The sequence below is a fragment of the Carettochelys insculpta genome, chromosome 2, assembly GCF_033958435.1.
Source record: "Carettochelys insculpta isolate YL-2023 chromosome 2, ASM3395843v1, whole genome shotgun sequence".
Classification (NCBI taxonomy): Eukaryota; Metazoa; Chordata; order Testudines; family Carettochelyidae; genus Carettochelys; species Carettochelys insculpta.
The window spans coordinates 178,377,458-178,399,770 of record NC_134138.1 but is presented as its reverse complement, the minus strand read 5'-3'; the positions used below and the strand labels follow the sequence as shown (position 1 = coordinate 178,399,770).

Genomic DNA, 22,313 nt, shown 5'->3' with positions numbered 1-22,313 from the left:
CCTTCGATTGATATTGGATCAGGTTCTTCGTGTTCAAACATAACTGATGCAGCAGGAAACCCATCCAGCAAAGATATATACAGGAGAATTTATGCCACTATTAAAACAACATTCTTTATAGTATATTAGAAATTAATATCTTTCAACTTGTAATGGTATTAATTTTTTTCTATTTGGTAAATGTGACATTTACTCATGAGTATTGCACAGGGTTAATCTTTTCTGTGGATGAGAATATGTTTAATAGAAGCTGAGCGATTAAGATGAACCAAGTCACTCTCAGTAGAGCAAAAAGAAGTTTGTTGACTGTGAAAATCCTAATTGCTTCTGTCTTGGATTTTCAGAACTGAATAAATTTGTCTTCCACATAGGTTGTCTACAAATAGATTTCGTTATGTTTTTCCAAAATTGCTTATTAGATGTGGAATTCGTAGGGAAATTATAGATATAACTCTATACATATAACTCTACTTAGAAACAATCACTTAGATCTGCTGGCAATTTTATGCTTTAAAATGTAAAGACTACTTATAGGCTGTCTACACTACCACCCTCCTTCGAAGGAAGGTTGGAAATTAGGGTGTTGGGAGTTTCCTAATTAAGTGCTGCGCTGCATATGCAGTGCTTCATTAAGCAAAGTCCTTCCCCCAACGGCAACTTTGAAGCTTTAAACTTCAAAGTACCGGCTCGCGTCTAGGTGAGGCTCACCTGCCGGTACTTCGAAGTGCCGGGGCAACTTTCAAGTTCCTTTATTCCTCAAAAATTTGGAATTGAATTGAACAATATAAGAGGGGGAATACTTTCTAATTTATAGCTAAAATGTGGAATATAATGGCACACTTGGGTTTTTGGTCAACAAAGAAGTAAATAGAAAAAGGTCATCCCGTCAGATAGGTTACAGAGTTCCCTGTGGGCTTGTCTACACTACCACTCTCCTCCAAAGGAAGGATGGTAATGAGGGTGTTGGGAGTTTACTAATGAAGTGCTGTGCTCCATACGCAAAAATTTTGAGGAGTAGAGGGACTTCGAAGTTGCCCCGGCACTTCGAAGTACCGGGGTGGTAGTGTAGGCAAGCCCATAGGGAACTCTGTAACATATCTGATGGGATGACCTATTTCTATTTGCTTCTTTTTTGACCAAAAACCCAAGTGTACCATGATATTTCATTTTTTAGGTATAAATTAGAAAGTATTCCACCTCTTATATATCTTTCAGTTCCAGTGGGTTCCTTATACTGCATTGCAACTGGCTAATCTGAACTTTTACATTTATTTATAAACTAATCCATACACTAGTACTTATAACTTACAAGAACACGCTCAGTGTGATAACTTTGTCTGAGTTTAAAAATCAGTTAATATGTATTACAATGAATTTTTATTGTAAACAAAGTTTTGATAAAGGAGGAAGGATGTTTGTAATAAATGTGAGTGCATTCTCAGCTGTATGCATTCACCATATGTTATAAGTGGCTATACTGCAATTAGATGTATCAGCCTCAAAAACTCAGTCTTCTGAGGATTATGACACTGGGCAGGTGGCCATGGCTGGCGATGTTGACCCAGGTACCATGTAGTGAAGTTTACAGGATATGACTCGATCCTGTGAATCTACAAATCCCTGGAGTAACCCCAAGGGTGGTCCCAACTCTACCCCAAGAACATGTTGTGCTGGGGTGTGTTTGTCATTTCTGGCGATGTAGCCAAAAATTTGTGTGATACTGCTTATGAATATAATGAATGATTGAAGGAAGGCCATATCTGTGAAATTATGACAGTTGCACAAATTCAAACCATTTTATGGCCCAGGATTTGGCGCTGACAGTACATATTGAATGTCTCTGGCAGCGTCAAGCTGGACTGTAAGCGAGGGGGGCATGCATCAAACCTTTATTGCAGTATAGGTTGTACACCAGTGAGATAGAGCCTAAACTTTATCTCAGCACAAAGGTTTTATTTTGTTTTGTTCTGTTTTTTGCATCCTTAAGCAGGACATGGACATTAAAAAGGATGAAGTGGCACCTGTGTCTCAAATAGCCATGTTAATCTGTAGTGGTCAAAGAGTACTTTATCAATCATCAATCTGATGTGTTGAGTGCCCAGTCCTAATGTCCATTTGGTCACTCAAAATACTAGTATGAAGGTAAGAAGGTGTTCTTGCTGCACACTAGAAGTTGTGTGGAAATGTGGCAAACAACATCAATCAGTGAACACATGCACTCTAGTTACAGTGCAAAGAGCATACCCCAGATTTAGCAGAACATCTGAAACAACTCCTTTTAGTGTGAGCCGAAGCGCTGAGCTATCATGCAATCAAAAGCCTTTCTAATGTTGATATATCTCCCATTAAGTGGTGTGACAAAGTCAGTCTTATTCCTGGGCCTCTGGCCTCCATTAAGTCCACTGGTCCCACTTAAAGGCCCAGTTGCCCTCATTGGTGTGAGAGGTGGTCTGGTGGGAAACCAGCCCCTGCCCACTCATGCCAGGTTCTAGCCTAGGGACCATATGTGGCTGCTAGTAGGGAAAGCTGACTCTCTTAGCCCTTGGCACAGCAACTCTCCTCCCTGGGCCACTTCCCCAGGTGATTCCCCCAGTACCTTCTCCAGGCTGCAGAAGTAGCAAGTCTCCACTCTTGATATGCTGACACTCCTCACTCTCCCTCTGTGGTTCCTGGTGTTTATGGTTCTTTCCTCTGTTCCTCTCAAACCTGCTTTCTCCCACTACTCTGGTCTTCTTGCATCTCTCAACTTGCCTCTCACACTCTTTCCCTGCTCTTCCCCCTTGGAAAGGTTTTTAAAGGCCTCTTACTAGCCCTGTCATGGACTCAGCTGGCCCCAGTTAGGCTGAGCCATCTCCTGCCCAGCTGCCTGTGATTGTGCTGCTGGTGCTCTGCAGGCCCTTCTGCTTGTTTGGGCTCCCTCTGAGGGGACCCTCCACCCTGGCCCTGCCACTGTGGACTGTTAAATTGTTGGTGTAAGTCAGTAAAAGCTGTAGGGGAAGGACAACATTAATTTCTGAGCACCTGCTGTGAAACATTTGCTAGGAATGATGATTTAAGCATCATTTACTTTACTTACTTGTTTATTGAAAGTTTTCAAAGTTTGGCTGAGATGACCAGCACAGAGGGGGTCAAACCTGATTACTCATAAAAAGCCTTCAGAAGGAGGCCAGGTCCAAATTTACTATGTGTGGACATATTTTAATACTGAACTGAACTGTAACAGCAAATGGAATGGTCACTGAACATTTGGACAAATCAGGTTCTGGCTCTGAGCAGCTTTATTTTGACCATCTTTTAGGTACAATTAGAAAAGAATTGGAGGTCTCAACCTTCCTCCTACAGCGGATGTTTGTACAAATGTAAAACACACCCATTTTGTTTAGAACTTGGTGCATTTGGTTTTCAAGAGAAACCAACAACTACAGTAATGGACATTGTGGGTCAGGGTAATGGAACATTGGCAGCAATGCACAATAAAACTTACACAGCAACTGCATGTGGTATAACGGTCCTGACCAAGGTGGTTGGTCCCAGAGACAAGTTAGATTTAAGTTTGAGAACATAAAGGTCTTTCAAACAACACTGTTGGAATGCTGACAGTACAGTCTTTAGGGAAAAATCAGGGAACCTAGAAAATTTAACATTAAAGATTCTTATTCTGATTTCTCTTTGCAATAAACTTCTCTTTTTGTGTTAAAGACACAGCAGGTGGGGAGCCAGGATTATGGGGTGGTCCGTGTATTTTTTTTAAACTGACGTTACTTTTCCTATTGAATTTTCCAGAATTGTTGGAAAGGGCCTTCAAAGTTGTCAGTAGATACAGTACAGCTAATGGCCGGCTGCCTGCCACCCGAGTAATGTATACTGGGCATTTTCAATCTTTTTCATTCAAAGGACCTCCAAGCATGCTGTAAAAACTCTACAACCAAGCAAGGAAGAGTTGGGTTCAGGAGCTCCATGGGATGTGGGACTCACAGCTTTTGCCCCTTGTGGTGTCAGATGAGGGCTAGGAACACTGGTGCTCTACCGAATGATATAAGACCAGATCAATATCTGATCTAAATGTAAAGCTTGAGAGCTTACAACTATTTATGCCATCTGGGAATTGGACCATAATCCATTTCGTACTATGTCATACAAATTTGCTAAAGATGTTCCGAAAGCAAATACAAAACAAAATCAGTGTCAAACTTTACCATGGCATGAAGAACCTTAGAATCAGTGTAGCGAGTGATCTGGAAATTCTGCATGACTGTTGCTTTATTTCTGGGGACACACTTTGGCTATAGTTACACTAGTGAGATTTGCCAACAAAACCCTGGTTTTGTTGACAAAACTGGTTGAACATCCACACACAAAATGTGGTTTGTTGACAGTTTGTCGACCAAACTCAGCACTTTTGCCAGCAATGTTCTGCCTCTCAGCTATGAGGCATAACACTGCTGTCAACAGGTTCTGTAGAAAAAAAAAATAAAAAGCTGTGAGGAGGCTCTGAGCCGCCTTCTCTCAACAGACAGGGCATTAAGGACAATGAGCAGCCCTGCCTGCTGTGCTCTGGGTGCCTGTTTTGTCAAAAGAGCAGCCGGACAGTCTGGCCAATCTGTCGACAGAGCTGAGTGCTTTTCCAGTTGGCTTTTGTGTGTGGCCACACTCTGTTAACAGAAGTTTTGTCAGGAAATCTCTTCCAACAGTGACTTATGTTGAACAGGTCGGTGTAGTGTAACCATAGTCTATGTGAAGGAACTAATATGTGTTTCTCTTAACCTGTAGTACATTTAGTACACTGGATTCCCCGAATGCTGTATCTATATATGTTTAATCAACATGACTGCAAGGTTTAATCTGAACTGTTGGTGAGCATGTTGGTTACTAGAACTTCGTTTGTTAAGTCTGTCATTAAGCAAGAAGATGCACGTTACTTGTTCTGGTTTCAGCAAAACAGTACTCCATCACATTGTCACACTGAGGCTGTGTCTAAACTTGCCCCCAACTTCAAAGGGGACATGGTAGTCAAGGCCATGGGAGATTACTAATGAAGTGCTGTGGTGAATATGCAGCACTTCATTAGACTACTTTTCCCCCGCAGCAACTTGGAATTGTCAAACTTCAAAATGCCAGCATGCATGTAGCTACTTCAAAGTCCCTTTACTCCTCAAAATGTTAGTAAATCATGAATAGCCAATACATGATTACTAATGAAGTGCTGTGGTGAATACGCAGCACTTCATTAGGCTAATTTTAAGGAGTAAAGGGATTTCGCAGCTACACACATGCCGGCACTTTGAAGTTTGACACTTCAAAGTTAACCTGGGGGGAAAATTAGCCTAATAAAGTGATGCATATTCACCAACACATTTCAGTAGTAATCTCCCAGGGCCCTGATTACCATGCCCCCTTCGAAGTTGGGGGAAAGTGTCAACACAGCCAGAGAAAGCTCTGAGGTTGACTGCCAAAGCTCTTTACAGAACTTAAGGAATGTGAAAAGGATACTTTCTGGTTGAAGTACACCTAAGTGGTCTCATCATAACTACTAAAGCACCAATTCAGCAAATCACTTAAGGTGCTGCTGAAGTCCCATGTTGAATAGGACTGGACATAAGCACTTGCAGATAATGCTTCACTGAAAGCACTTGAAAGTGAAATGTCTAATAATTCAAGTTATAATACACACTCATATGAACATAAATACAAAATATTTTAAAGGAGCTTTTAAAAATGTTACTTACCCACTTGCCTACGGTGAGCGATTTTTTTTTTTTTTTTTTTGGTTTCTGGAGACTTTTTTTGAGGGTTGAATGGGTAAAATATCTGGTTTTTAATTACCATCAATCATTGTGGTAAAGGACAAGTGAGTATTTTAAAGGTATTGCCCACAATTCCATGAGAACAACTCACACAGGCAGGCAAAATCCAGAAATACTATGGCACAGTGTTGCACATGGTAAAATTTCCATCCTGATTTCATCTGGAAGATAAAATGACTTGTATGTTTGTCATATAGGATGTTATTTATAGATGAATTTGGAGAGATGTAGACTGGTGTATACTTCAATAAATACTGGGGGAGGGGAAATTGGAAAAAAAATCATGAATATATTTTGCAAATTCTCTGTCAAGCTGATCAGATCCATACCTATTCTGAATCCTAGTCAGAAGTATTCATGCCAGCAAAGGTTGGGAAATCATCAAAGCTGTGTATTTTTTTTCCAGAAATAGAGAGAAATGAATGACAAGGGAAGGTTCCACTTAAGGCAAAAATGGAAAGAGTTTACAAATATTAGGTTATCCAGTTGGTTAGTGAATCAGAAGCAACATAATATTGCTTCTAGGAGGAGTTTGACAAATCATAGGTTATAAATAGTAAACTGTGGATAGCCAAAACACGATTTTTACAGAAAAGTTAGAGAGAAAGCATAAGCTAAACCTGAAATAGTTTTAAAATGTAATTTGTCAAAAAATGTTAATACAAAAATTAGTAAAAATACATACTCATTCACAGATCATTAACAAACAAAAGTATGCTAATATCATGGGAGTGTGAATTTTAAGCCTTATTCTGTTCCAGGTTAGTTCCATGGTATACACATATTGCAAAGAATCAGGTCTAATCTTACTACTACCATGGGATTTTTTCAGTGTCCTGTTTCATTCACAAAAGTTCACACACGTTCATCTCTACTGAATTGTCTGAGAAGTACCAAATGGATTATTGACAGCCATTGGGAAGTCTTTTTTTTTTCTTCTTCCTTATTTCAGTGTTGGGTAGGCATGTACTACTTAGCACCACTAAGCTCATGACATATGGGAGTCTGTAGGTTGTGCATCTTTGAATCTAATTTATGATATCCCTATGAAAAAAATTAAATACATGTCCTACCAGATTGATGCATTATGTATTCTTCCATTAAATTATAGTCTACAGAAAATTTATTAATAATTTATATCACATTTATATATTTACCATTCTTGTGTTTCATCCACAAATAGTATGTTTTGCCTTTCCAGTGGTGATAGTGTTATATAATTAATAAGAAACAATGTTATTTATTTCTTCCCTTTAGGGGCCGATGTTATCAATTTTGATGGCCATGTTGTATTACCGTACAGATTTAGGAACAAGAAAATGAAAACACTGAAAGATGTCATCACTCTGAAATTTAAAACCTCTGAAAGTGAAGGTGTGATTTTTCATGGAGAAGGGCAGCAAGGAGACTATATCACTCTGGAACTGAAAAAAGCCAAGCTGGTCCTTAATTTAAATCTAGGTATGCTTTTGCTTGGATACTCATTATTCAATATTATTTAAAATGCATAATTTACAATCAAATACCATTCTCTTTTTTTCTTTGGCTTGTGATTTTAAGCACAGTCTTATGATCAGATCATCTGGTGAACGTGATGAACCTCTTCCTGTATATTTTAAATGTTTATAGATTGTCTTGTTAAGTGTGCCAAATATCAGTAATATGAAACTTGAATGTCAAATAAAACCATGGTGGAAAGCAATGGCACTTAGAACTGTCCTATTCCTAAAAAAATGACAAAAGACCCTTATACATAGTTCAGAGTAAATGGATGTGCTGGGTAGCTTTGCACAGATTCATTTATAGTAGAAGTAAGAGGCTGTGGCAGAGGGAGAGCTGATCAGCAGTTGTAGGGGAAAGGCCAGGTGACCTTAGGCAAGCCTTGGGAGATTGCAGAGAAAACAAAGTCTGAGAAGCCATTGGTTAATGCCAAGCTGAGTTCCAAGAAGACTGCATTGGAGAAAGCATAGCCAAAGGGGAGGTAGAGTAGGGGTTCTGGACTGTAAATATTTAGAGACAAATCCCGGCCCTGCTGAAGTCGGTGCTACCAATGGATTTCACTCTGAATGCCTGATCTTCAGATGTGTGTGTGGAGAGATGGAAAAGCTTTCAGGTCTCTGTACCCTGGTGTCAGTGTTTCTAGAGCTACAGTGTCCAGCACATGTGATGAATGGGGAAGTGTATTGTGGCAAATGTGGCTTGGCAGGCTATTGTGGCAGCTTGGGCAATGAGATGGTGGCCCCTTGGGCACTGTGTGGCTTGGGGCTCTGGCAGCGTGGCATAGCTTGGGGCTCAGGTGGTGCAGCTCAGGGGGTCTTGCGGTGCAGTGCAGGGCTCCGGAAGCTCAGGGCTCCAGCAGTGTGACTCGGGTGATGCAGCTTGGGGCTCCGGTGGCATGGTTTAGGGTTTTGGTGGATTGGGGCTCTGGCGGCTGGTGCAGCTCGGGGCAGTGTGGCTCTGGAGAGTCACTGGCAGTTTACTGGCATGTAGGCGGTAGGGTGCCTGCCTCAGGGGATGATGGGAGGTAGGGTGCTGGTTGGGAGGGGGGATAGGGTGCCTGGCCTGGGGGTGGTGTGCCAGGTAGCGGGGCGGTGCCTGGCTGGGGGCGGCAGGGCATGTGGTGATCCACTCAAGTGCTTTTGGACACCTCTGTTCCAGAGCACTTCTAACCCTAAGCAATGTGAGAAGACTGTTGGGGTACTTTGGGGAGCTTCTTTTCACATGGGTCCATCCTTTTTGTTCGCTTTGACATAGGAAAATTAGTGGGTTTGCATCTGTGGTGTATCCAGTCAATAATCCATCATATAACTAATTTTGTGGAAGCCTTTAAGAAAGCCTTGGATGCTGAGACTAAGAAATGTATGTTGTTTTCAAACAAACCGAGCACTAGAAAGCCAGAGCCAGATACAAGTTCTGTCTGTAGCCGGTTGTCTCATTAAGGAGTCATCTATATATTTGTTACTACTGAATCCTGCCACTTTCATTCTGCAAGAGGCAGTACAGGCTTATGAGCCGGTAATTATAGGCTGAGTTATATAAAATAATTTTGGTCATATGAGAGGGAAATGTGTATGTGGTTTTACATTCGTTTTTTTCTTAAAACAAATGCCATTTAAGATGAGGTTTCATGTAACTTTTCCCTGCTTCTCTTGCAGTCATATGAACAGTAAATTATTCTATTCATGTATTATTTACAAGGTGTAGTAATTGTTTCCACTAGCTATTTCTATTCTTCTCGTTTTTTCTAAAGATCAACAGCATAGGCAGATGTTGATGAGGACAGCACATTTTGCTGTAGCCCTAATCTACTTTTAACAAATTTCACTGAAATTATAACCCATTCATTTCTCAGTTCCATTATATTTTTCAGCTCATCCATCTTGAATAACATGTAATAGCTTTCATACATTTGGCTGGCTGAGGTGTGATGATATACTCACAGGAGATAGTGGAGGGAAGGATATGCTAAGACTCAAAGTCCAAGTTCCAGTGATGTTTAATATAAGAAAATTTCAGCTGCATAAATGTTTTTAGATAATGCCTCATTCAATATATGAAAGATAGTGGTATGATAAATTTCCGATTTGCTGTATTTGTGCCTTGTTTCTCAGTAAGACCAGGTCCACACTACTATAATTTTCCAATGTACCTGTCAGTCAGCGGAGTGAAGAGGTGTGATCCCTGAACAATCTAATTGTGCTTAGTTTAACTACAGTTATGCTAGCACAGCTATGCTGTGCTTATGCCAGCATAGTTTTCCATTCTGGGGCTGGAATAAGTGGTACCTGCAGAAAGCTCAATTTTTCAGGTATAAGCTGCATCCACAATAGGAGTGCTTTGCTGATATAATGTGTTGGTACAGGCATACCAGCAGCACACCTGTCCAAGCACAGACCTAGCCTCAAATTATTCTGTTACCAGACCCCAAAGATCTAGCCCCTACCTGATATTATTCAATACAGTTCTTCTGAAGCTGGGGATCTGGGCCAAAGTCTCAGTATTCTAGTTAAGGTGAAAGTGTCTCATTTTCTACCATAGGGCTCAAACATAGAAAATCTCTGAGTGGAAAAAAAAATATAACTAACTTGAAGTAGATATTACTATTGTTCACCACTGAAACAATTTTCTGTTATCAGTAATTGATCAGTAATTGATTGTATACCTCACCATTTACATGTTTGGTATATGACCTATCTATATTTGAACTACATATGACCTATGTACAGTTATGGAAGAAGATGCTGACTAGACAGATCTTGATTTCACAACAGCAGTGGTAGTGTACATGCTGCATATTTAATGAGAAATATGCTAAAGCAGGGTGAATATTCTTTCTAAATGAGTGTGAATTAATCACTTACCACTCTTCTCATCCTTTCCATCTCAGGTAGCAACCAATATGGCTCAATTTATGGTCACACATCTGTGATGACAGGCAGCCTCTTGGATGACCACCATTGGCACTCCATTGTCATAGAACGTCATGGGAGGAACATCAATCTAACACTGGATAGGCACATGCAACATTTCAGAACCAATGGGGAATTTGATTACCTGGACCTGGACTATGAGGTAAATGGTGACACCTGATGCTAGTTCTCCTTCCTATCAGGTCTTGATTATACAACCAAATAGGGAACAAACAAAAAGGTAATACAACATTTATCTCTATGTACTGGTGCAAGATGTATGGAGAGTTCATACATATAACTTAATTTGTATCACAGAAGTTTGGTAGGATAAATCTTATGACTGAAATACAGTTATAGAGTGGTACAGCTTTTTTGATAAGGATAGGCAGGAAGAAAAAAGGAAGTGGTGAGGTATTGTACCTGAAGAATGCGTACATTCCTTTTGCGGTCCAGAAGGAGGTAAAAGGCAGACCAGCTGAAAATCTCTAAGTATTGATAAAAATGGTCATATAGGGGTGATGTTGTGGGAGGTCTCTTACAGACCACCAAATCAGAAAGAAGCAGCAGATGAGAAATTTCTGAATCAAATAACAGAAATGTCCAAGCCATGAGACCTAGTAGATATGGTGAAATTTGACTACCTGACCTCTGTTAGGAAAGTAATATGGTAAATCTCAAAATGCTAAATAAGTCCTTGGAATGTATCAGAGATAACTTTCTGCTTCAGAAAGTAGAGGAAATAATCAGAGAAATGACCATTCTATAATTGATTCTGACCCAGAGGGAAGAATTAATGGCAAATCTGAAGTTAGAAAATAATTTGGGTGAAAATGATCATGAAATGATTAACTGCATGATTTTAAGCAAGGGAAAGGACGAGAGCAGCACAATAAGGATGATGGGCTTCAAAGAAGCAGACTTTAACAAACTCAGGGAACTGGTACGTGAGATCCCATAGGAAAAAATTCTAAGTCCTTGTCTATACTAGGCAAGTAAGTCGATTACAGATATGCAGATCTCGCTATGACAGTTGCATAGCCAGAACTGACTTATCTGCAATCAGCACACCTGGCTGTCCACACGGTGGTAGGTCAATGGGAGAAACTCTCCTTTCAACTTCCTTTACTCTTCATGATCATGAGGAGTACAGTGGTTAACTACTAATCCCAGATAGTTTGATTTCTCATATTTCTGCTAGACATGTGAAATCCAACACCATAAGATAACCCTAAATGGGTCAATGTTCTGCATATAATAGACAAACCCTAAGAGAGTAAAGGATTCAAGAGAGCTGTCAGTATGTCAAGGAGACAATATTCTGGTGCAAAGGAGAGAGAAAGAACAGTGTGGCCGTGTCTACACGTGCCCCAAACTTCGAAATGGCCATGCAAATGGCCATTTCGAAGTTTACTAATGAAGCGCTGAAATGCATATTCAGTGCTTCATTAGCATGCGGGCGGCAGCAGCGCTTCGAAATTGACGCGCCTTGCCGCCGCGCGGCGCATCCAGACGGGGCTCCTTTTCGAAAGGAAGCCACCTACTTCGAAGTCCCCTTATTCCCATAAGATCATGGGAATAAGGGGACTTCAAAATAGGCGGGGCCCTTTCGAAAAGGAGCCCCGTCTGGATGCGTCGCGCGGCGGCAAGGCGCGTCAATTTCGAAGCGCTGCTGCCTCCCGCATGCTAATGAAGCGCTGAATATGCATTTCAGTGTTTCATTAGTAAACTTCGAAATGGCCATTTGCATGGCCATTTCGAAGTTTGGGGCATGTGTAGACGCAGCCTAAGAGTCCAAGTATACAGGTTGAACCTCTCTCATCTGGCACCCTCGGGACATGAGTGAGGCCAAATGAGAGAATTTGCCGGACGATGAAAGGTCAATATTTTTAGCACATTGCCAATACTTCCACTGCCTACTGGGCTCCTAGAAGACATTTAGGAGTAAATTACAACTAAATAACATCACAGAACGCTGAGAACCAGGACTTCTGGCTGTAAACAAACCATATGGAACTATGGGAAACTTGGCCACATCCATGATAAGTGGTCATCTATCTAACAAAAATCATGCTGGATTACAGAGTTTGCCAGATGAGAGTATTCCAGATTAAAGAGGTTCAACCTGTATTAACATCAGGAACTCTTTAATAACCCATACATTAAAAAACATCTGACAAAAGGCTGAAACAAGAACAAATTGTTAAAGAAAAGTACCAAAAATAGCAAAGATTGGAGGGAAGGCAGAAAATCCAAAAGGCTAAGGCACAAAATTAGCAAAAGAGAGAAAAGGTGACTTAAAATCGTTCTATAATTACATTCGAAACAGTAGAAAGATGAAGGAAACTGTAGGTTCTGTACAAATAACAAGCAGTCCTCTAGGCACTTCACACTAACATATTTATTAGGCCATGAGCTTTTGTGGATAAAACCCACTTTTTCAGATTATTGAAGTAGACAATTAGAATTCAAAGTTTATGTAGCCAGGGGGAGGGGATTGGAAGGAGGGTGAGAAAGGAGTTACCTGTCACTAGTAGGAACAGTAGATGATGCAAATTAAGTTAAGTAGAATGTGTGCCACTCCTGCAAATATCAAAGGTGGTGAAATTGCCCTTGTAATGCATAAGAAAGTTTTAATAGTATGTCCTCTATTTAGTTGTGAAGGCGAGTTAATGACTGATAGCATCATGAAGGCTGGGGGCATTAATGCCTATTTTGTTTCAGTCTTTACCACAAAGGTTAACAGTGACAAATATTCATCATAACTAGTATGAACAACAAGGGGGAAGGAAGCAAGCCAAGAATAAAGAATATTTAACATAAAGAGAAAAAATAAAGAATATTTAAATGAATTAGATGTATTCAATTGGCAGGACCTGATAACATTCCTAGAGTATGTAAGGAACGAAATCATAGTCCCTCTCTTCAAGGTTGGGGGAGAACAAAGAAGACCCAATGAATTGCAGGTCTATCAGTCTAACTTAGATACCTGGAAAAATACTAGAACAATTCACTAAGCAATCCGTTTAGTAGCATCTAGAATACAGTTAGGATATAAGGTATAGTCAGCATGGATTTATCAAGAACAAATCATGCCAAACCCCACCAATTTTTCTTTTTTAATGGGGTTACTGGCCTAGTGCATGAGAGAGAATCATTATAAATATGCTTTGATTTTAGTAAGGCTTTTGACACATTCCCACATGTCATTCTCACAAGCACACTAGGGAAATAAAGTCTAGATAAAACTATAGTAAAGCAGATGTATGAATGGTTGAAAGACTGTACTAAATGGGTAGTGATCAAGGATTCACTGTCAAGTTTAGAGAGGTGATTTCTATGGATTCCTGCAGAGGTTAGTTCTGGGTTTGGTACTACTCACTTTTTTTGTTGCTGTTAATGATTTGTAAAATTGTATGCTTGTAAAAGTTTAAGATATCAAAATTTGATGGGGGGGAGTTGAAAGCACTTTGGAGGATAGTATTAGAATTTAAAACAACCTTGACAAACGGGAGAATTTGTCAGAATTCAGCCCAATGAAATTTAATAGAAACAAGTGCAAAGTACTTCACTTAGCAAGGAAAAACGTCAACTGTTCAATTATGAAATGGATGAATAAGTGGCTAAGTGACAATACCACTGAAAAAGTTCTGAGAAATATAATGAGTGATAAAAATTAAATAAAAGTCAGAAATGTGAAGCAATTACAAAAAGCCTAGTATCATTCTGGACTGTACTTACAGTTGTGTTGTACATGAACCACAAGATGTAAGTATCCTGCTTTACTTGCCACTGAGGTCTCAGCTGGAGTATTGTGTCCAGTTCTGGGTGCCACATTTTAGGAAAAATGTGGACAAATTGGAACTAATCCAGGAGAGCAGCAGAAAAGGATTAAAGGTTTAGAAAACCTGACCTATGAGGAAACTTTTAAAAAGGTGGGGCACATTTATCATGAGAAAAAGACCTGATAATAATCATCAAATACATTAAAAACTGTTATAAACAGGACTGTGATAAATTAGTTTCTATGTCCACTGAAGGAAGGACAAGAAGTAATGGGTTTAATCTACAGGAAGGGAGATTTACATAAGATATTAGGAAAAATTCTTTCAACAATAAATCTAGTTAAGCTCTGGAACAGACTTCCAAGGGAGGTCATGGGATCTGCACCATTGGAGAATTTTAAGATCAGGTTGCACCTGCCAGGGATAATTTAGGTTTGCTTGAGCATAGCAGACTGGAGTTGATAACCTCCAGAGGTACCTTCCAGCCCTATATTTCTATGAGCCTATGAACTTTAGCTACTTTCCTATTTTTATAGTATTTGTTTCAGTAAAAGCTTTTAGTTCTTAGACTCCCTCCAATTTTCTTCAAAGATCTGTAATTTAGAAACTCACTTCCCCCATTTATTTACAAGATCCCAAATCTGCCAGACTTAGCTGTCTGCTGTAAGACTCATCTTTTTTCCCAAGTATTTATATTTTGAGTCTTAAAAATTTTGGGAAGATGGGGCCTCCAGAAGAAGGACTCCCTTCCGGAAGACCCCCCAGGAGCCACACTTCTAAATGGTGTTTTGGAGTCCGGAAGAACAGTCTTCCGGACTCCAAATCACGTGATGTTATGCTAATGAGGAATTTGCATCCATACCTCATTAGCATATTTCCAGTTGTATATTAACATGCCACTTTCGAAGAAAGAGGCCTGTGTAGAACCAGCCATAACGTTTACATTGTTGCACATGTAATGCGTGTGAGCTTTTAAAAATGTCTTTCAGTACTTAGAGATTATGCTGACTGTTTTAATATATTATAAAAAATAAATACATTTTCCTTTATAGAAAATACAAGAAATTAAACTAAAACAACTGTAAATGCCCAAAGTCTGTTATCTCATTCCAAGTGAACATAATGCTCCTGAACTAGGAGGCTAGTGTTCAAGAATAAAAATAGGGGTTTGGTTTAACTCACTGACCATATCTTGTGGTAAAGAAGGCCAAGTAGAACAAGAGTACTAAATACAAGCCCGGATCCTGCACCTCTTCTCAGTGGAGGCTTGCTCACCAGTCAAAATGTACTCTCCACAGGGGTAATGGGAATGGAAGAGATGGACAGAAGTGTGTTTTGCGTCTGAATTCTACAGCAAATGTAATAATCAGAAGTGAATGAAGAATTTACAGCAAATAATGTTTTAGATTAACTTTTCTTGTTTTTTTTATTTGATTGGTGCTTTGCCCGTATTGTCATAAATTTACTCATTGTATAGACTGGTAGATGAATATGTGCAAATGAGTTGAACCTCATGTGTTGTATTTGTGGCCTCTGTAGTCTGTGTGTTTGCCTACTCACTATTCATTGTTAGTTATTTGTAGTATTTGATTGGATGGCTGAGTTGCAAGCATAGTTCCAGTACTTGCAACTTTATAGAGTTGGAAAAATACTTTAGTCATGAACCTTGCAGGAACCTATATTTGAAAAAAATATTTCTGCAATTCTCTTTTTTTGTGAATATTCTTATGAGCAAGAAACATTCATATAAATGTTTGCTGGAAATAACTTTAAAGTGTTGCAAATACCATTGAAATAGTGGTTTCCTTCAACCAAATGTTCATGAATTCCTTTTCTTCAGTACTTGTCCAGCTCTTACACTTCTAATTCAGGCTTTGAAACTATTAAACACTTGTAATATAAGTCACCACGTATGGGAGAGGTAGATATTATTGAAACTATTTTCATCCAGGTAAATAGAAAGCAGAGTTAGGTGAAATGAGTTGCCTACGTTCGCACAATAAGCAGACTCACAGTGCCTTGATGGAAAAGCTAGAATACACTCCCTCCCAAAGATAGGGATACAATCTAACATTTTGTACTGCAGTTTAACACCTGTGGCTGGTCTGTGTTAGCTGACTTTAGCTCATGAAGTTCCGGGTCTGTTTAACTGTGGTGCAGACATTCAGGGTCAGGCTGGAGCTGAGCCTGGGGGACCCTGCAAGAGAGAAGGGTCCCAGAACCTGTGCTCCACTCCAAAGCTGAACAGTTGCATCACAATTAAACTGCCCTGGAGCCTGAGACCAAATCAGCAAACACAATCCAGCCACTGGTGTTTTATTGCCATTTGGTTATGAGGCATGAATCTTTGTCCCCTCTAACATGTAGGGAATCCTTTCCCAGTATCAGTCCTCCATGTTATTTTTGAACTTTTCAGTGTGTTGTGGGAATCTCCTCATCTGTGATGGAAGTTACATGACTACATCAAAAATGAATACACACTGAGTTTATTTCACAGAAATGTCAGTGGCTAGCTCCTTTCTTCTCAATTAACATTGTCTTTTTAGTGCCTACTTCCTGTACCCCACATTTTTTAAATGTTCTGCCCTCATAATAAACTAATCCTCGAGGGTAAAGTTGGAAGAATTTGAAATAGAGAAATTATTTTTAGATTTCTCTCTTTCAGGAGAGAGAAGCAAGCAAGAGAAACTGGCACAATTTCTGATTACATGTTTAATGAAAAACCAAAAATCCTATCAATGGCTCTCAAGTTAAGTTTGTCAGGTGTGTAGTTGTATCCTTTTTATCCTTCACTTCCAATTCACTGCCTTTTGTTCAAGTGCCTAAGTACTGGCTCAACAAAGCACATATCACAGCAAATTACCATTAAAGGTTTGCTTCTTAATTGGTGTAAACTGTTGTCATTTCATTGAATTCAGTAGAGCTTAGTCACCAGCTGCGGATGCAGCCACAAGATTAGAGGAAGGAGCCTATGTGAGCAATTTTTATAGCCTTTGGTGTAAAGTTATTTCTGGCAACCGCCCCCCACCCCCCAGAGGCAGTGTGTAAGAACTTTCATTGAGCATTTTTGGGAAGGAATATACTTTGATATATGATTGGTTCCATCATCTGTATCACGTAAACATATCACATTCATTCAATTCCAAACATTCTGGCAAGACATTATAATTAGATTGACAGTGAAGAGATGAATATTTGTAACATGCTGCAGTAAGTTGATTTGCTCGTACGTGAAACACAGTGTAAAACATCCCCAGTTCATATATAACCTAATTACAGAAGCATGGTACTCCCAGCTCCTTGGAGTCTTCATCCTAACCTTCATTCTCTGCAGCTGGTTTATAATAAATTTGGTATCACAGTACCTCTTCCATGACCGTGCCTACTTTCTGAGCTCTCCACAAGAAGGGAGTTGTTTATCAGTATTGCAAGGTGATTTTTCCCACTGGTCAGTAGAAGAACTTCCTGAATAGTGCTCTTGTGTTCTACTTCAAGCTCTGATATTGATTACTGAAGAAGAAGTGAATGATAGAAGTGAAAGTCCAGCTTCGAAGTAGGCGGGGTCCTTTCGAAAAGGAGCCCCGTCTGGACGAGATGCGCGGCGGCAAGCCGCATCAATTTCGAAGCGCCGCTGCCGCCCGCATGCTAATGAGGCGCTGAATATGCTTTTCAGCGCTTCGTTAGTAAACTTCGAAATGGCCATTTGCGTGGCCATTTCGAAGTTTGGGGCACGTGTAGACGTAGCCATGGTGAGCTGCATAGGATGAGCTAAAAGGTCACATGGTATGCTTCTGTTCCACAAGGGGATGAATGCTGATTGCCAGTATGAATATTTGCAATTACAAAATCAAAATGTGCTTTCTTCTATTTTTTTCCTGTGCAGATTTAAATTTGCTGTTTGGACAAACAGTAGTGCTACACATCTGCAGCATATTTGTTTGAAAATTCTAATACGTTTCCCTTTGGTTATTATCGAATGTCTCTTGTTTGTTTTCAAAGATAACCTTTGGTGGCATGCCTTTTTCTGGGAAGCCAAGTTCAAATAGCCGGAAAAACTTCAAAGGCTGCATGGAAAGCATCAATTACAATGGTAATAATATCACGGACCTCGCCAAAAGGAAGAAATTGGAACCTTCTAATGTGGTGAGAACTTTGTCTTGATCACCTAAGCTTCTGACACATAAAGAGAGCTAGATAGATAGTGTGCCTCTGTGTGAAGCTGTTATCCATGTGATATATTGTAGTAACATGATATGATAACTTTTATCACATACCTTTGAAGTTTACCACATACTTATCAGCACATTACTTTACTCCTGTGCCATCTCTTCATGGGTCTTAAACCAACATTCCAAAAGCTGCCACTTAAAAAACAGAAGAAAATAAAAAATGTATATCTTTATTCTTTTCTGCAGAGAGTATACCTGCCTGAGCGGTTAGATTAATTTCTGAGCCATTAATAGCTTTTCTAGACACAAAAGTGCTATCGCTTTAAAGTCTGAGCTCTCATTTATCTATGGGGCTAGTAGTGGGAATACCATTGGAAATGGGAGATTCTCCATTTAGTCCAGCATTGCTTTTTAGCCTGGGAATGCTGCAAAATAGCAGACATTAAAATCATGATTTTGTTGTACATAGAAAAACTATTATGGAAGTAATTTCCATTCTATTAATTTCAAATTTTCTCTCCCTTCCAAGACCTTCACAGTGATAGCAAACAAAATCCTGTGGCTTTACTGTAGGAAGGATACAAGAATTAGTCCCATTAATATTTTATCTCTAAACAATTCTTAAAATAGCTGTTCTGTAATAAAAGTGGCATATATGTAATACATATAGTATAGAATAAAAGCCTTATCATCAGGATGACCTTACTAAGTCATTCACGGTTTGCCCCTTCATGAGCATTGCAATCATCACAAACACACGCTAATAATATCCAATACAGCCTCATATCATCATTCATTTTTTAAAAATACAAATGCACTTGAGGTGGCGATAAATCATGTAAAATTTGTAATTACTCTGCACTTATATCTTGCACTAATATTAATGCTCCAATATAAGGTATCTGAGGACTGTGGCTGAGTGATCACATTTGTGGTAAGGATAATTTTGAATTTCCTGATTTGTCTTAAACTTTAAACAGAAACATTGCAGTGCACAAATAGTAAATTTGTTATTTCTACACCATCATTCTTCAAACATGACAAAGACATTAAGCAGGACGTACAAGCCAAGAGTAAAACTCTGCTTTCAATATAAGTGTTTTAAAACACCAGTCCTGCCAGGGATCTCCTGCCAGACAAGGTGAAATCTGTTAAATAATATTAAGTTCCTGCAGAAAAGACACAGAGAGAGAGCTGTGTTAGTCTGTGTACTATCAAAACAAAAAAGCAGACCAGTAGCACTTTAAAGACTAGCAAATTATTTTGTTAGTCTTTAAAGTGCTACTGGACTGCTTTTTGGTGTGAAAAAGACGCTCTGTTTTCAGCAGGATAAATGTGATTTTAAGTATCCTTCACTATAAAGGACAAGTGAACTAAGTAAATTCCTAACTGTCAACGTGCTTAAGTACAGGAATAAATTGTCCAGGGAGGTTGTGGAATCTCCATAATTTTTAAATGCCAGCTAGATAAACACCTGTCAGGGATGTTTTAAATATTTCTTGGTCCCGCCACAAGTGCATGGAACTAGCTTTGGTGACCTCTTAAGGTTCCTTCTAGTTGTATGATACTATGAGAAATTGTGGTTAATCCACAGAAAAGCCTGCTAGGGAAGGGTATTTATATGTGTGCTTATAACCACTTGAAGTCAATGAGATCAAAGTCCATTAAAATCAGACTCCTTAATTGCATACATGGGGACAGGAATATAGTGCCTTTTTTTGTTTTATGTTTTGTTTTGTTTCTGGTGTGAAATTCTAGTACTCCTAACATTATAGTTAGATCTACAGATCTAGAGCTTGTTATGCACTCGTGCTTCATCAAGAGTCCATTGCAGCCTGCTTTAATTCAATGATGCTGTTGATTTCCAATTCTAAGAATGACTGTATAAAAATTGAAGTGACCTTTGTTTTCAGTAAAATTACTTACCCTGCCTCACCTCTGCAAAAAGAAAATCAATTTTGTTCTAATTAAACAGACATGAATTTTTATGTTTCTTGCAAAAGCTATTTTGCTCTTAGCCCTCAGCCTGATTTATCATGGAAATTGTGGTTTGTTGATGATGCTATTGTTAACCATGTTCATTCCTGTGGTGTCTAAGAATCATCTAAAATTGAGGCTTCGTAGTATATACTATATAAAGAAAAATTCTAGAGAGCCCCTTAACTTATTAATCACAACGTTTCTGTCTACGTAAGCAAGGCAGGGGAATGCAGAATGGTCAGTGTCAGCGTTGGGTGGAAAATTGTTTTCCTGACACACTAAAACTACTGGGATTTCCTTTTTTTCCCCTATTCTGTGTCTGGATGAACCTGAGATCTTTCAAAGCTCTTTTGCAGAAAGAGAGAGAGTCAGTTGTTCCCAGATGAGTGCCACAATCACCATGCTGTTCTGGAACAGCTCCCTCTTGAGCTCCCCTGTTAGAGCTGATACACTATGTATAAATAACTAAATATTAGAGCAGGGCCTTGACTTGGAAGTTCTGACATAGGATCTACTGAGTCAGTCTCTCTCTGGCCCAATAAATATTGAATTATTTGTTTAAAAAAAGAACAAAGAAGGAACAGCTCCAAGATACATAAGTCAGGGAGAGACTGACTTTATAAGCTAGAAGTTAAAGCCTCACTTAGAATTTTGGTGATTCAGCTTCAAGCCCCATCCCTGATTAGGCAGGGCAGGGACTTGTACCTGGGCCTTCCACTTACCAGATGTGTGCCTTAGTCACCAGACTATTGGCTGTTCAGGGGTTGAGCTGTCTCTTACCAGAAATGACATGCTGCAGCTGAGCCACCTTTGCAACTGAAGTTGCATTTTGCTAGAATATCAACAAATCCATATTTTCTTGTGTGATGTAATGGGGGATACATGTATGTATGTGAGTGGCTCACAGAGTGTGGGGCTCCTGCTGAGGGTAACCAAGTCGACCAAGTGACACCTCTGGGCTGCAGACAAAGGAGGAGGTGGAGCCTGCGGGGTTTGAATTGGAACTGGGAGTTGGAAAGCAGCGAGTCTGGGCTGGGAGAGAGAGAGAGAGAGACAAAGGAGGGGGCAATGCCCAGGCTCTGGGGGCCCCTCGGGGGCTCCTGTCCCCAATGTGGATTGGACTGTCTCTGCCAGCTGCAGTGACTCTTCTGTAAGGCGCTGTGTCCTGTCACCTAATAAACCTGCTGTTCTCCTGCTGAGTGAGAGTCACTCCTGCCTGCAGATGGGGTGCAGAGCTTGGGGACCCCTGAACCCCATCACACTGGTGTCAGCAGTGGGATGTACTGCACCCCAAAGATGGAGCATCCATCAGTAAGTGACAGGGGCCCAGGAAGAAAAAGGGGGGCCAGCCAGACCCAGGTGTGCTGACGGGCAGTGAGGTGAGGTTCCCCAAGGCAGATGGGTGTGTGGCTGACCCTGAGCAACTGCAGTCATGGTCCTCGAGAGAGGGTGTCACACCTGAGAAGGGGTTACTCCTGGGAATCTGTTGGAGTCAGTCCCAGAAGGTGGAGGGGCCGAGGGCCCAACCCCCAGGAACAAGTGACCCATGAGGAGGCTGACACGCTGAATGAGTTCTTCCCAAGAGAGTGTGCTTATGGTCCTTGAGAGCGGTTGTCACATCGAAAAAGGGGTTCCTTTGGGAGTCTGTTGGAGTCAGTCCTGGAAAGCAGAGGGGCCTACGGCGTAACCCCAGGGAGCTTGTGACCCACAAGGTGTCTGGAATACTGAAGGGATTCTTCTAGGGATCTTGGGGTGTAGAGGGCATCAGCCTGTGAGCCTGCAACCACGCTCAGCAACTCCACTGTGAAGCAGCAGCACTTGGAAACTGAATTGAGATTAAAGGAGCTGGACAAGGCAGCAAGGCTGTACAATGGCAGAACTGAGGGTTAAGGAAACTCCTGCAGGGGTGAACCCAGATCGGGGCAGGGAACCCTGGACTGCATGGAGCTCTGAACCGAGTGGTCTGCCCCAGCACAAGGAGGGAAGGAGCGATTCCAACCCATCGTCTGCTAGTGGCCAAGACAGATCTGCAAAGAGTTTTCCAGGCCTGGGCCCAGGAAGGGTGCCTGTGTAGGAAAGCAGCTTGTCCACTGGGAATGGCAAGTTGTCTGTGAGAGAAGTTGCCTCACCTTCTGGGTGGGTGTAGAGACCAGCCAGGGGGCTGGG

At 40.4% G+C, this 22,313-nt stretch overlaps 1 protein-coding gene across 1 annotated transcript in view; it reads left to right on the top strand.

Annotated features, from left to right (window-relative positions):
* The window catches only part of CNTNAP2 (contactin associated protein 2), a 1,212,102-nt gene that overhangs the window by 319,824 nt on the left and 869,965 nt on the right, over positions 1 to 22,313 (top strand). Inside the window, exons 5-7 of the mRNA XM_074985481.1 lie at positions 7,062 to 7,265; positions 10,192 to 10,376; positions 17,998 to 18,141. Of these exons, the coding sequence (XP_074841582.1) occupies positions 7,062 to 7,265; positions 10,192 to 10,376; positions 17,998 to 18,141 (533 nt within the window). The remainder of the gene's footprint in view (positions 1 to 7,061; positions 7,266 to 10,191; positions 10,377 to 17,997; positions 18,142 to 22,313) is intronic.